The sequence below is a fragment of the Octopus sinensis genome, linkage group LG17, assembly GCF_006345805.1.
Source record: "Octopus sinensis linkage group LG17, ASM634580v1, whole genome shotgun sequence".
NCBI classification, from domain to species: domain Eukaryota; kingdom Metazoa; phylum Mollusca; class Cephalopoda; order Octopoda; family Octopodidae; genus Octopus; species Octopus sinensis.
In genome coordinates, this window is record NC_043013.1 from 12797369 (window position 1) to 12813483 (window position 16115).

The 16115-nt window shown below is 38.0% G+C and overlaps 1 protein-coding gene across 1 annotated transcript in view; it reads right to left on the reverse strand.

The window, feature by feature from the left end:
- The window catches only part of LOC115221038, a 62842-nt gene extending 49564 nt beyond the window's left edge, over positions 1 to 13278 (reverse strand). The window contains exons 1-2 of the mRNA XM_029791253.2: positions 13256 to 13278; positions 41 to 93 (exon numbers count right to left, since the gene is read on the reverse strand). Coding sequence (XP_029647113.2) covers positions 41 to 60 — 20 coding nt within the window. The 5' untranslated portion in view covers positions 61 to 93; positions 13256 to 13278. The remainder of the gene's footprint in view (positions 1 to 40; positions 94 to 13255) is intronic.
- Between the last annotated feature and the right edge of the window lie 2837 nt (positions 13279 to 16115).

The window sequence follows — 16115 nt, forward strand, 5'->3', positions numbered from 1 at the left end:
ATGATGAGTAAATGTAATATGGAAATGTTTGTCTACTTACCCATTGGCAGAAGATGCCATTGCTACCAGCCTTCGTCCTCCACCTCTTCCAATCTAGAGAATAATACAAACATGGTTAATTGCAGAAAAAGTTTTGGAGTTAGAATGTTTAGCTGTTAGTAACAAGGTTTAAACAATATGCTTATATGAAGGAGGAGCTATATAAGTAACTGTGGTGTGCAAAAGACAAAGAATAACCACATCTAAAAATCCAACTACACACAGATATAGACTCAGAAAATATAATGGGAAAAGATATTTTTATTTTCAGTTTAGTTGTAGAAATCTGAACATAGCTATCATTGCTTTCAAATAAAGATATGAAATAGTGTTTATAATTAGTTTACTTTTATAAGGTTCAGTTTTCATGATATCAGTGAAAATCCCTTAACATCTTATTTTAGGCATAATTTAGAAATGTTTAGGAAAATAAAATCATCAAATGTAATATGAAACACAGTTTATATAAGTATAGATGGATTATTATTTACATTATTTACATTAGTCGGATATGTGTCCTCGTATTGTTTGTTGTTGCCACAACGTTTCGGCTTATTTACTCTCCAGCCTTCATCAGGTGTTCTAGTGGAATTTTAGACCCAACCCTAAGTTCTCATTCTTAAGGTATTTGTTGGTGATGTTACTAAAATTCCACCAGGACACCTGATGAAGGCTGAGGAATAAATCAGCCGAAACGTTTTGATAACAACAAACAAGCTGAGGACATAACCGTCTAATGTAAATAATGTAAATAATGTACAGAATTCTTCGTCTCTGAAAGAGAGAACAGTATAAATGGATTATAAAGATCACATCCGGAAATCATCAAAAAGCTCCAAACAGGCAAAGTAGAAGTGATAGTTATTGATAGAAAACAGCATGGAGATGGCTGAATATGATATAGAAGAGTAAGAGAGAAGACGCTTTGCAGATTGTGAAATAATACAAGGAAAGAAGAAAACAGGAGCAACAACTGTTGAAAAGAGTTACATGGTAAGCATTTCAGACGAAGGCAGGATGTTGCAGCAGATAAATCGTGATTATGGTTGAATAATGGAGAGCTCAAAGAACAAATAGAAGGCCTCATTGTGGTTGCTCAAATCCAGTCTTTACAAACGAATGTCATTAAAGCAAGAATAGACAGAACCATGGAAAGTGGTTAGTACAGAATGTGTAACGAAAATGGCGAGTCAATTCTGCAGATAATAAGTACTGGAGTTCCTTTTTCACAGAAAGAGTATAAATGCAGGCACGATTACTTCAAAGAGGCTTTGGGTTAAGGGGAGAATCATCGTACCAACAACGACCAGAGTGTGATAGAGAATGAATAGTTTAAGGTATTATAGGAAAAGCTGATCCTGAAATTCAAGCAAGACGAACAGATATTATCGTGCTAGATAAGGTTTCCAAAGAGTGTGTCATCCCAGGTGTGGTTGTGTCTGAATGTACCAGTTGAAAAAAGAAAAAAAAACGGAAGAGCAAAAAGAAAATGCCAAGATTTTCAATAATTCTGGAGGGTTTCTTCATAAGTTATCCCAGTAGTTATAGGCGCCCGAGGTACTGATACCAATAAACTTGGTAGTTTCTTAAATAATACGAAAATTGGATTAATACAGAAATCTATTATATTAGAAAGTGCAACGATTGCTCAAAAGGTCCTCAATACTAAATGAACAGTTCTGACCTGATATTCAAATGCAATATATTTGTGCATACCTTTAAATAAAGATAATTGTTTCTAATACGGGCACAAGGCCTGAAATTTGGGAGAACGGTGTAGTCAATTACATCGACCCCAGTGCTCAACTGACACTTATTTTCAACGACTCTGAAAGTATGAAAGCCAAAGTCAACCTCAGCAGAATTTGAACACAGAATGTAAAGATGAGTGAAATACTGCTAAGCATTTTGTCCAGCATGCTAATGACTCTGCCAGCTTGCAGCCTTAGATAATGTACTCACCAACCTACTAATTCAACATATAGCGATAATAAAAATTCTTTCTAATGTTCACACAAGACCATCAAGGAAAATAAGAGTTAGTATGATCGACTTCAGTACCTGACTAGTACTTTATTTTGTCAGCCCTGAAAATATGAAAGACAAAGTTGACTGTGACAAGATTTGAAATCAGAATATAAAAATTCGAAACAAAAGGGGCAAAATATTTTTTCTGACATTCTAACAATTTCATTGGTAGGAACTCTGTGGAACTCACGGCCTAAAATTAGCAAAGACGTAGTATGAGCAAATCCTAGATATAAGACTGCAAAGTCCTGTCGGATGCAATGATTCGGTGTAACCATCATATCAGACGTCAAAAACTTGACATTGTTGTCGTGAACAAAGAGGAAGAAGAAAGAAATTGAGCAACTACGAGTGTTTTGGATACACGAAAGTTGTGGGTAATGAAAAGTGTGAACGTGATACCAATAGTAATTGGCGCCCTTGGCAGTATCAACACTCAACTACCAGCATGGTGCAAAGGGTTGCTACAAATATAAATATAAATACCCTCAAAAATCAGCACTGCTTGCAGCTCTAAGAGTTCTCCGCAGGGTTCTTGAAGCATGATCAGTAAACTAATGTCACCAGAGTCTGCTTGCAGTGAACAGCCGACACTTTCCATCATACCCAGCAAAATAAGCTGAGAGTTTTCATCAAATAATAGGACTATTATTTGATGTAAACTCTTAAATGGAATCTTGAGGGAGCAAGCAAGTCGATAAAATCGGCCCCAGAACTCACTGGGCTCTTATTTTATTGATCCCGAAAAAGATGAAAGCAAAGTTGAACGTGGTGGTATTTGAAGCTGGAACATAAAGAGCGAGAAGAAATGCCAGTAAGGAGTAAGCGCCTGCCAGCACTCAAGCTGCCAAGCACCCTGCCTTAGTCTACGCTCCATCCAGGACTCCAGCTCAGTCAGGGGCACGATCTGTGGATCTAACAATCGGTAATCGCACATCCTTATCGTCAAGGAAATATTGGACGTGTCGCAGGCTCAGAGCGTGACTGCGCATCACTAGACATTGCATGATCGGTCCTCCACTCAGCGTATGTTGACAGCGAAAGAACTGTTTGACCAATAGACCACATCTCTTCCACAGAAAAAGAAAAACCAAACGCTTCAATCTCATCAGCCATGAAGTGGAGCAAGGCACGAGAGTCTGGTGATAACATAAGCAAAGTAAGCCTCTCATGGACAGTTTCTTCACAGCCCATTTCTGACTGAAACTAGCCACCCCACAAATCACGTCTCCCAGGTCTGTTCCACTTGGAGATTTGGATCAAACCAAATCGTGAGCAATTTAACCGGTACAGTCGTCCACTACCCCATGATGCTGTTGGACGGCATGGACCTGCTTCTCCAGGTACCCAGATGCAATCTCACCGACGTCTTCTGGTTAACTTTTGTTCCTGTCCCCGTCTAGCAGCTCCCCAGTGTAGTACCAATCAGCTCCGACATTATTTCACTGACAATTACCCGCTTCTGCAATCATGGATCTTTCATGCCAGAGTTCTGACGGGATGCCCCCAACCCATTTAACCCCCCAAATTCAGAGGAAGTAACTCTTAGGACAGTACGTACAGAAGAGAAAGGGAAGAGAGGTGTCATCCTTGACGGTCGGAGTGCTTGATACTAAACAGTACCGATAGGTGACTATTTAAAGTTACCACCAAGCAAATGACACAATAAATTGTAATGATCTAGCTTCTGCAGACGAGCCCGAATCCAATTACTTTGTGGAATGCCACCAAGTATTAATGGTCAACTCTATCAAACGGTTCCAACTGATTTAAATTAACCAGAACCCCACCTATGCCAGGCTTTTTACCTAAATTTTCTGTGGTGCACCATGTGAGGTGGAGATTGTTATAGATAAATCTGTTTGCTATAGCACATTTAGTACCTCATCTATCGGAGTATCGAGGACCAGCACCGACTTTTTCGATAATATTTTGGTCAAAATCTTCAAACCATCTCCCTTGTTCGGGTCCTTTCTCAGCTACACTTCTTTCCACAGAACTGGATATTCCCACGTTTATTGCCAGTTGCATTAGAAATCTGTCAAGCAGTCCCTGAATAAGTCTGGCATATGACGATAAAGCTTGAAGGATAGACCATCAGGCCCCGGCGACTCCTCCATCGTCCAGCCCGATATTGTTTCCCGTATTTCATCAGCTGATATCGGCTTTTTACAGAACTTCGCATTCCAGGCCAAGAGCCATGGCACACCATCGATGTAGGCAGTAAAGCTCATCTCCATCCATCGTCCACCATCGACTAGCCACCCCAAATAGTTGAGCGAAGTGTCACATCTGCTGTAGTAGATCGTCACGCACCCTTCCAAATTCCCCAAAGGTCGAATTGTGGCCTTGTTGCTGCATTGAGCATCTTCCACCCTTATTCCTTCGATCGCATACTCTAGCTCTGAAAATTCAACCTTCGTGCTTAGTGTAGAAGAATAGATCAAGGGCCACATGTGCTGCCAGTATGTGAGACATGCATTCAAGATGGTGTTGCAATTACACACTAGCACTAAAGATCGGGACGTTCCTAGGAAACCCTCGAAAGGCCTGAATAAATCCTGCTTCCTTTCCACAGTGAAGAACACACAGTTATCAGTCTAAAGGCATCACCTTCGCTACTGTTCACATCTACAACTAATAACATAGAGTCCAGGAAGACAAAACGCATCTTGAGAATCATGTCTGCCCAGGTCCACGAAAATTGAATGGATCTCTAGTCCCAGGTCTTTCCGAAATAGTCCTGTCACTTCGCCACCCCACCACCCATTCCAGATTTAATAAGAAATGTGAAGATATTGAATCTGCTACAAACGGGTGCAAATTTGTGTGTATTCGAATTCCTAGTCTCGCTGATGATTATTACATCCAAACCTAGTAATTTGCGCTCATTAAGCAGGCAACCCCGTAAAATAATATTAAGCATTCATAAAGATTGCTACAACAATTTAATTACAACACTGGACGTCAATAATGTGTTTGTGAATGTTTTTCATTCGGTCATCCATTCATTTTGTTTGTAGGTTAACATTGTGTGCATGTTTTCCCTTTACAATAATTCATTATAAATTAATAAAAACACTCTAAATAAACTGAAGAAAAAAGACCTAATAGTGGAAACTCATTATTGCTTCTCTCTTAAATGAATTCATAAAACCTTTTCACATATTTAAAAAGCAAGAGAATTTCTAGTTCCAAGATACAAAGTTTGAGCAACATAGGAAAGTTGATGCTGATTTAAATATATACTGCATCTGATTTATGAAATTTATAAAGAAAATAAAGACTAGTTACGAAACCTAGGAATGCTTGATGCATTTTTAAAGTAATGAGATACACCTTCTACTCATGTGAACTAAGTTCAAGTTGCAAAGCCACATCAAGTGATGAATCCATATGAACAGCAAATGAAAATTGAGGGATAAAATAGAAAAAAACTAGAGACATTTTCTTATTTAACATTTTAAATGATGTATTTAACCAAATGATCGTTTATTCGGAAACTGCTTGCTTTTTATCAAAACCTTCCAAAAACTGCTTGCTTCAAATCTCATCACTGACGATATAATCATTCGAATTATTAAGTTGAGATCTTTCTGTATGTAAAATGAAGTAGATGAAATAAATTAATACATAAAAGGGGAGAGAGAGAGAGAGAGAGAGAAAAAAAAAAGGAAAGCAAAGAATGGGTCAGATATAATTAAAACTGAACAATTGGTAGAAGTCTGTCCGCATGAAATATCCTGAAAGTAGACCTTTTGCAAAATCTAAAACCTCTGAATGATATGGCTACATATGCTGCCACATTCTTATGAAAGTATTGTAATACACACACACACACACAATGTTTTTTACAATATTGCCGATGTATTATCGTTCACCAAACTTATGTAAAAATGGACACATGCTCAAGCAATGTGAGGGATGCCAAGAAGGGAGCGGGTAGGTGAGAGAAAGTATGAAAACAATAAGTGCATAAGACACCAACATGAAGACGGAAGTAGTGAGAGGCAGATGTTGTTCAAGGTCAAAAAAATCATTGATACTATGATTTTAATTTTCAAACTTGTTAACATTTACCTGCATTATAATGAGGGTGGAGCGAAATAAAGGCAGTTTTCCGAAATTAGTGATCATATATCTCTTTTTCTATAAGTATGAAATTCAGTAACCTGAGGTTCCGCAAAACAAAGGATGCCTGTATAAACGGCGTGAGGTATTTTAAGCACTTATTTATGTCTATTAACTTACAAGATTAGGAAAGGTATTATGTTAGAAAATCAAGCATTTATTATTAGTCGTGACCCTTGGATTAATGGGATTGATATGAAGTTATTGAACCAAAAAACAAAAATTAGCGTGGGTGAGTCTGTGTGATGGCACATGACCAAACGGTTAGGGTGCTGCTCCTGTAATCGTCTGTTCGATTTCCAGGCCCGGTGGTGTGTTGGGTTTTTGAGCTAAACGCTTCATTTCACGTTGTTCTGCAACCACTTGGACATCTCATTTGTGGCAACTAAGCACCTATACAGGTGATGTCGATTTGATGGAGAAAGCGAGCTAATGCGCAGCACGAACACGTGATCATAATAAAAAAAAATCATTTGTAGGTTGTTCAGAAAGGAAATACAGAACCGTCATTCTTGAAATCGTGACTATAATTAAAAAATATTTGAAAGAAATCGTTTTTTGGTTTCGTAAAGTATACTAGCCATCTCAATATGGCTAACCACTAAGGGTGGGTGTTACTGTAGCTTTTAGCCCCAGGAGATCATCGTCTCCAGCTGGCTTTAGGCAGACTTTCTGTGCTACAGTAACACCCACCCTTAGTGGTTAGCCATATTAAGATGACTAGTATACTTTACGATGTCGAGCAGTTACTGTTTACATCTCATTCAGAGATTTATTATTGTTTTTTGGTTTCTCATCCAGAAATCTGCTTTCCATTGTTCTCCACCATACATTCGGCTTTCCAACAAGTATAAATACAAAGCATTGGCGTGGGTCGGTCGTTTTCGCTTCCATAAGTTCTATGCCTATCGCTATCTAGCAAGCACCTCTTCCTAACAGACATACATGTTACCAAAGTGGCGAGAGCTTCATCATTGTCATTCTCCCTTTACCACTATTTAACAACCGACTATTACAGACAACCTTTGTATACCTAATCTAACGCGGAATTCAAAGGAAAATAAATCTGGCACGCAAGAACTTTCATCACCATGTTGATTCTTATGGTTTATATTACACTGTCTCACGGAGTTTGAACACTCTAACAGTATCATAACCTGTTACACACACTCATACTCATACACACGTCTTTGTGTCTATGTTTGTCCCCCACCACCACCACCACCGCTTGGCAACCGGTGCTGATATGTTTATGTTCCCGTAAGTTAGCGGTTCGGCTGATGAAGACTATAGAGTAAGTATCAGGCTTTAAACAATAAGTACTAGTGCCGCTATATTTGACTAAAAGTTCTTCAAGGCGGTGCCCCAGCATGGCCTCAGTCTATTGACTGAAGAAAATAAAAAAATAGAAAATAAAAGAACAGATAGATAGACAGACAGATAGATAAACTGACAGATAGATAGATAGATAGATAGATAGATAGATAGATAGATAGATAGATAGATAGATAGATAGATAGATAGATAGATAGATAGATAGATCTTGAATATCTCATCCTACTCCAGCAGCGTCGTCTGCGTTGGCTCGGTTACGTGCATCGAATACCGAACGGAAGGATTTGAAAACCTCCTGTACCGGGAATTGGCCACCGGCACAAGAGCACGAGAAGGACTTCATCTTCGGTTCAAGGACGTCTACAAGGGAGTTATGTGTATTATAGATGCATACATTATATATATATATATATATAAAAGATGTTTACATACAATATATATATATATGTTATATACATCTACATGTATATGTATGTATGAATATATAAGTACCACAGAATTTGAATCAAACTGTTTTGATCCATACATACACATACACATACACACACACACACACATACATACATACATACATACACAAATACTAAAATTACATCGCTGGAGCATTACTACAACCATTACTACAACCTCCAATGCCACCACAACCATCTTATTTATGTATTTTTTGTTATACAATTTATTTTTAAGCTGAATCCCTATCCTGCCATTAACCTCCTTCTTATAAAATAGTTGAAGAATCTGGGGTGTAGGAATTGGGCCAGTATTGGAACTTTTAACTTCTTGCTCTCTATATTATGATCTCCGAAATTTAAGAATCTTGTGTTAACTGGGCTCTTATTATTTACTCTGACTCTGCCACCTCCTCAATGCAAAGACTATCAATATCAGATTCATCTTCACAACCACCACTACAACCATTACTACAACCTCCAATGCCACCACCACAACCATCTTCTGCAACCACAACCCCAAGACCAATACCAAAATCACCAATTTCTCCACCACTACACTCTGCAATGTCTTCAACACTACCATCCATGACACATCCTAACATAATCAATGCCACTACTACTATCATCATCATTATCATCATCATCCACTGCCGCCACCACCACCACCACCTCTACAAAAACACCAACACTATAATTGCTGCCATCATACACATCCACTGTCACCACTACACCACCACCACCACCACCACTGCCATGATAACCACATCTACCACAGCTGTTTGCTTACTTCTTACCCACGCCGTTTAAAATTTTCACAAAATAGCTGTCTACGTCACAGTAACACTATGCAGATGATGATTTCAGATCAAAACAGACAATACGATTGGTTAAAATTCGCAGATTTAAACTACGTTTAAACTTACAAAATACATTTTTCTCAAAAAAACTAGTTGAAATTAATGTTTTCTTTTGACACATTCTAGCAGTATACGAAGTTTCAAATTATTTAGTTGACTAGAAAAATATGTCCTTCTTTTAGAAATGATCCGGTCCAGTAGTCATATAGGCGAGGGGAAGTGTAACAGAAACTCGCAACCAAAGAAAAACGCACTTGACGGATGCCTACTCCTCCTCCCCTTCCACCACCTCCTCCGCCGCCGCCTCCTCTTCCCACTACTACTACTACTACTACTACTACTACTACTACTGCTACTATATCTCAGAATTTTAATTGATTTGCTTTTCGCAGGAAGGAAGTTTCTTCGAAGTATACGTCTCGCTTTTATCCTTCGAAACGTAGAGTAGATGAAACCTTAGCGACTGAAGAAGGGGATTTTTCGTTGTGCTTATTGTCCTGTATCTCTTTTTTTTCTTTTTTGCTTGTCCTGTTCCTTGGTTTGTGTCTATGTTTTTCGTCTCTCTATGTGTTCGACGTCTTTTTGGTGTCCTGTACACATATATGCGTGTATATGTACATGTAGAGGTAGGTACGTACATATATGTTTATATATATGCATATGTTCTATTTTATTAACATATATATATATATATATATATATATATATATATATATATATATATAAATATAGATAGATAGATAAGATAGATAGATAGATAGATAGATAGATAGATAGATAGATAGATAGATAGATAGATAGATTTATATTTATATATAATAACAACTGATGGATAAAGGTTCACTACAGCTGTTTGTAATGTGTTTTTATTGAGGAACAGAACTGTAACATCATGCAAAAGAAAAACCCGTTTTCATCAGGTGAAATAGGTCAAAATTAACAATTACAGTTTCTCATGAAAATTAACATAGAGGCATGTGACTCGACGATTCCAATGTCGATCATAGTGGGAAAGGACTGAGATAGTAATAAGCTTATGGTTAGGAGATCGTTTCGTGGCTGGAAAGAGAAAGAAAGAAAAAGAACAGAGGAATACAGGAGAATAAAGGATGGAAGGATGAGAGAAAGACTAATGCGAGGGAGAAAAAGAAGATAATGCTTTATCCTTCTATCCTTTAAAGCTTATAAATAAAATTATCTTAGTTTTAGTAGAGTTGAGAGAAGAACGAAGACGCACGCACATTTCGATAGATACCTTATATATTTGTTATATTTCTGTAACTTTTAATAATTTATAACCCTATTACTATTTATATTTCATATGTATTGTAGAAAACTCACATATTTCATATTCTACATCACATACCAAATCGTATATTTCGGGAATAAATATGCATGTGTATTTGTGTATATCTCTAACTAGGGTCTGAAGAAGCGCTATAAAATTAAGCACTTCATGGACATGAAACCCAGGGTAACCCCATATAGCAGCCATATCTAAATTATCTCTCTCTCTCTCTCTCTCTCTCTCTCTATATATATATATATATATATATATATATATGAAAAAACAAGTCAAAAATAGAAAATGCTAAAATAATTTTATAGTGAACATTTCAGTACCGGTTTCGGTCATTTTGAGACCTTTTCAACTGTAACGATTAAATAATTAAATTTAGAAAAATTAGAAGAAAAGTTTTTTTAAAAGAATATTTCTATAGTAGTGTTCAGATTTAAGTGGCATTCTGCCTTTCTCTGACTCCCTTGTTTGCACTTGTGTGTTGAAGGTCGTTGTGAGTTCTTGGTAGGGTAGTAGAGGAAGAAGGCTGGTGAGGAAAGGGGGTGGGAGAATCTGGGAGTGCCCTGATGGTCGTATTTTGAATGGTCAGTGGCGGCTGGCAGTCTCAGTTCAATTCAGGAGAATATTTATATTGACAGGCTTGTTTATAGAATTAGCGTAGGTGTTATACTAAAAAACATTAGTGACAAAGTTAAGGGGTAGGGGGTGGAGAAGTAGAAGAGGAAGAAGAAGAAGAAGAAGAAGAAGAAGAAGAAGAAGGAGAAGGAGAAGATGACGATGATGGTGATGGTGGTGATGATTATGACGACGATGATGATGATAATGATGATGATGAAGAAGAAGAAGAAGAAGGAGGAGAAGGAGAAGATGGTGGTGATGATGATGACGACGATGATGATGATAATGATGGTGATGAAGAAGAAGAGGAAGAAGAAGAAGAAGAAAAAAACAGAGAAGGGAGAATATGAATGGGTGTAAGTTTAGCTATGAAGGGGCTGATTAGTAATGGATTCTATGGAGTGTAATATTTGTGTGTGTATATATATTTTTTTCTTTTATTCTAAAGTTGAGGTATATTAATTGTTTGTCGTAGACCCGTTAAGAAGTGGCTTGTATTTTGTAATAAAGAGATTTTCTTTACTTATTCGTTGTCTCGAGGTTGTATCGTCCCTAAATTGGTAGAGGGGGAAAATTCTGAAGTTTGGTGTTTTTTTGTTGGCGCAAGTATCTATGTGTTGGCTAAAAGCTATTTTTCTGTTTTGGGGAATTTTTATCTGGGATCTGTGCAGGGCCATTCGTTTACGCAAACCATTTTTTGTTTGGCCTATGTACTGCTCTTGACACCCGGAGCAGGTTAGTGAGTATATTAGGTTCTCCGAAGCACATGTGAAGTTGCTTTTCACTGTAAACCGTTGTCCCTGTTTGAAGGAGAACTCTGAGCCCTCAATTAGATAGTCGCATATCCCGCAATTGGGTCTTCCACATTTTTTTACTGTCGGCTTCTGTGTTGAAGAGTGAATTCGGGCTTGTGTAAGGAGACTTTTCATGGATCTAGGCTGTCTTTTGCTTTTTATGATCGTGTGTGTTTGGAGGATTGTGTTCATTCTGTGGTCTTTTTTTTAGGAGGGGTATGTTGTGGAGGATGGTGTCGAAGGCTTCGTTATTGAGAGGGTTGTGTGTGGAGATGTATGGTAAGGCTTTTGGTTGTAAGTTTTTCTTTGATTTGGGATGTCTCAGTTCCTTGATGTTAAGTTGAAGGGCACGTTGAATGCACTTGTCAATAAGTGAAGGTGGATAGTTCCTGGTGATTAGGGTATCTTTTAGTTCTTGTAGTCGTGTGTCTCTGGTGTTTGCGTTAGAGACTATAGTGCATATCCTTTTTGCTAGATTGAAGGGGATATTCATCCTGGTGTGTCTGGGGTGGCATGAATTGAATGGAAGATATTGCTTAGAGTCTGTAGGCTTATAGTATATGTCTGTTTCTATTATATTATTAGCTTTCTTAATGAGGATATCGAGGAAGGGGAGTTGTTGTTGGCTATATTCCATCGTGAATTGGATGTTTACGTCCAGTCCGTTTAAAATTTTCTCGAATTCTATGAGTTTTTCTATATTTTTATGCCAAAGGATGAAACAGTCATCTAGATATCTCTTCCAGTTGTTTTCTATGTAGATGGAGAAAGGACTGCCATATCTTTCTAGAACCTTACGATACAGACTGATCTCTAGGTATCCTATGACTAGGTTGGCAAAGGAGGGGGCCATTCGTGTACCCATCGCAGTCCCCGATTTTTGTCGGTAGAAGTTGTCATTGAAGGCGAAGAAGTTATTTTCCAGGATGAATTTAACCCCTTCTATCACAAATTCTTTTTTGATGCGGTGTGGTAGTTCGTTGGCGTGATTCTCTAGCCAGAATTGGATTGCCTCTAGTCCTAGGTTGTGGGGGATATTGGAGTAGAGGTTGACTACATCGAAGGATACCAGTATGGTGTTTTTGTTTATAGTATTCGGTAGGTGATTGAGCATATCTAAGTCGTCCCTTATATAGCTTTTGACATGTTTGAGGAGTGGTTTTAACAGGGTGTCTAAAAAGTTACTGAGGCGGTGGGTTTCGCATGCGGGACCTGCTATTATAGGTCTCAATTTGAGGTCATTAGGATTAGGGACTTTAATTATTATGTCTGTAGCTATCTTGCATGCGTTGCTTATTTTTTTACTTTTGTGGATCTTAGGTATACCGTAGAATTGGCTAGTTTTACTTGTGAAATTGGTCATATAATCATATTCTTTGTCGGTGAGCCCTGCTTTGTATGGGTTTAATATGGATTTTAGTTCCCTCATTATTTTTTGTTGACTGTAGTTTTGTGCCTTTTCATAGTATGTTGTGTCTTCCAGCATAGAAAGTACCAAAGTTATGTAAAATGTCGTATCCATTAAGACAACAGCACTCCCTTTATCGGCCTCTTTGATTGTTATTGTTTTATCTAGTTTTAATTTGTTCAACTCAGCCCATTCTTTTTTGCTGAAGTTTGGTTTGTGTTTTTGCTTGTGCATATGTTGATATGGGTAATTTGATATGTGGTCAGAGAAATCATCAAGTGTTTTATTCTTACCTTTCGAGGGGGTGTAGTTACTCCTATTTCTGGCTAACGATTCGTCCTCGTTGTATTTATCGTATAGCTCCTCAGTAAGTCTTAATTTTCTGCAGAATTCTGCGATGTCTTCTTTCATTGACAAGCCTGTCAATATAAATATTCTCCTGAATTGAACTGAGACTGCCAGCCGCCACTGACCATTCAAAATACGACCATCAGGGCACTCCCAGATTCTCCCACCCCCCTTTCCTCACCAGCCTTCTTCCTCTACTACCCTACCAAGAACTCACAACGACCTTCAACACACAAGTGCAAACAAGGGAGTCAGAGAAAGGCAGAATGCCACTTAAATCTGAACACTACTATAGAAATATTCTTTTAAAAAAACTTTTCTTCTAATTTTTCTAAATTTAATTATTTAATCGTTACAGTTGAAAAGGTCTCAAAATGACCGAAACCGGTACTGAAATGTTCACTATAAAATTATTTTAGCATTTTCTATTTTTGACTTGTTTTTTTATATATATCAACTCGTGTGTTCCTTTTCACCCTTATACATATATATATATATATATATATATAGAGAGAGAGAGAGAGAGAGTGGTTGTATACTGTCAACATAACGTGACAGTCCCGTATGGGAATATTACAGCACCGCTGTTTAGCCCTAGGAAGCATCGAACGCTTCCTGTCGGCTTTGACACATTTCCCGTGTCCTTATATTTGTGAAGGGGAGGCAAGCACCCCCACCAGCCAAGATTCACACCTGAGGACATGGATGTATATATATATATATATATATATATATATATATATATATATATATATATACACGCACACACACACACACACACAAATACACATACATATGTATATATATCTTCTACACTCAATAAAACGTTGAAATAAAATGATTAAATAGATAGCTTTAAAAACATCTGAAACACGTAAATATGCCTGTTAGCTTATATACATTAATGCATCACACTAACATATTGAGATATATCCGGCTTTATGTTTCCTCTGTTACAATTGTTATTGTATGTACTTGATGTGACAGTAAGTCCATTCTCAAATGCTATTCATAATACATGTTAGCGGTAGCGGTTGAAGTAATATAAGAGGTGTTAGTAATAGCAGTAGTGGTGGTGGTGGCGGCGATACTCCTTGTTGTTTAGCTCCAGGTTAAACTTAAATCAAGTAGATCTATGATCAAAAACATTCCAGCTATAATCATCTTTCCCCTTTTTAGGGTCATATCTAACACTATATTATCTACCTGTAATATGTACTTCTTTTTTTTGTTATAGATTGGGTATGATTTGGAAGAAATTTAGCTGCTATTTCTAGAGTCTCTCTTTTTAGCATGAGTTGTCACTGTAGTTATCATTGTTGTTAGCTCAGATCAAACCTATTTGAATAGAGCCGTGAGCAGAGGCAGTTCAGCCATGACCAGCCCATTCTTTATAGACATAGGAATGTTCTTTTACTTTTATCAGTCATAGAACTGTGATCATGCTGGGGTCTCTGCCTCAAAGAGTTTAGGTATTTGAATTGACATCAGTGATTATTTCAAAGTCAGATTCTTTTCCTGTTGGTTTCTTTTGCCAAAGTGCTATTTCATGGAGACAAAGACAATCCAATACTCATTGTCAAGCAGTGATAAACACACACACACACACATTATTCACCCACAGCAATGAGTGAATGATATTCTTAACCATTTAGCATTTAAACTGGCTGTATCTGGTTGAAATATCCTACCTGTTTCATGTTAAAACTGGCAAGGTATGGCCTCTCACACCTGCTCTACAATGTCATTATAAAAATATACAATTGCATCAAAATCTCCAAAACAATATTAATAAAAAAAGCATAACATTTAATGCTAAAGAGCTGAAAGATAATTTAGTATAATTAAACTTCCCTAAAATTTCCAAATGAAGGGAGTCTAATACTAAAAAACAATCTTTAAACATTTTGCATGGAAAAAAAACTTATGAGGTAAATATATTGATGACTTGGAGAGAGAATAAGGGTGAAATTCGTATTTAAGCATATCTCATTTATTTCAGAAAAAGCAATTAGTATAATTTAATTTTAATGAAGAGGAATCTAATACTTTATGAAAGTATACGTATTTAAGCATATCTCATTTATTTCAGAAGAAGCAATTAGTATAATTTAATTTTAATGAAGAGGAATCTAATTCTTTATGAAAGCAGTAGTTGCTGCTACAGCTATTACTACTGCTATTACTTGTCAGGTCTCCGCTTGGAGCTACTGGTAACATGTAACCCAGTACAACCTGTTACATGGTCGGGTCGTTGGCGACTAAACTGGCAACCCCACCAAGATTTCTTGGTGAGGAGGGTGATTTGGACACCCAGCAGGACTAAAAACAAAACCTGTCAAAGGGCAGAGGAACTCTCTCATGAGTCAATGGCCATCCAAAATCGGGAGTGGAGCCCCTAAGGCGGTTGGAGTGCGCCATGCGTGCCACCTTCCGGCATCTCCTGCATCTTGGTCTACCCCCAGTCGTCTTGACTTTGTCTTGCCACTGGATCCGGCGCACCAGGACGAGAGAGTGAGGCTGATCCTGCGCAAGTCACCCTCACTATAATCCAAGTTACGCACATGTCACGACATCATGACGTCATGACACCATCCCAAAGTCCTGTGGCGATGGGGAAACGGCGAAGTAGCAGGTGAGGATACACTGGGAGCTGCAGTCGTGAACCCACACACAGGCGGCTCAGGACATGTGGTCGCCCCTCACTGAACTGAGGCAGCAGTGGAGTCCGGCAGCCTCCTGAGTGACCGAGCAGTCCTCTTCAGGATCGCTCTGCTCGCCTCCCCAGCATGAGGACGGGGCTAG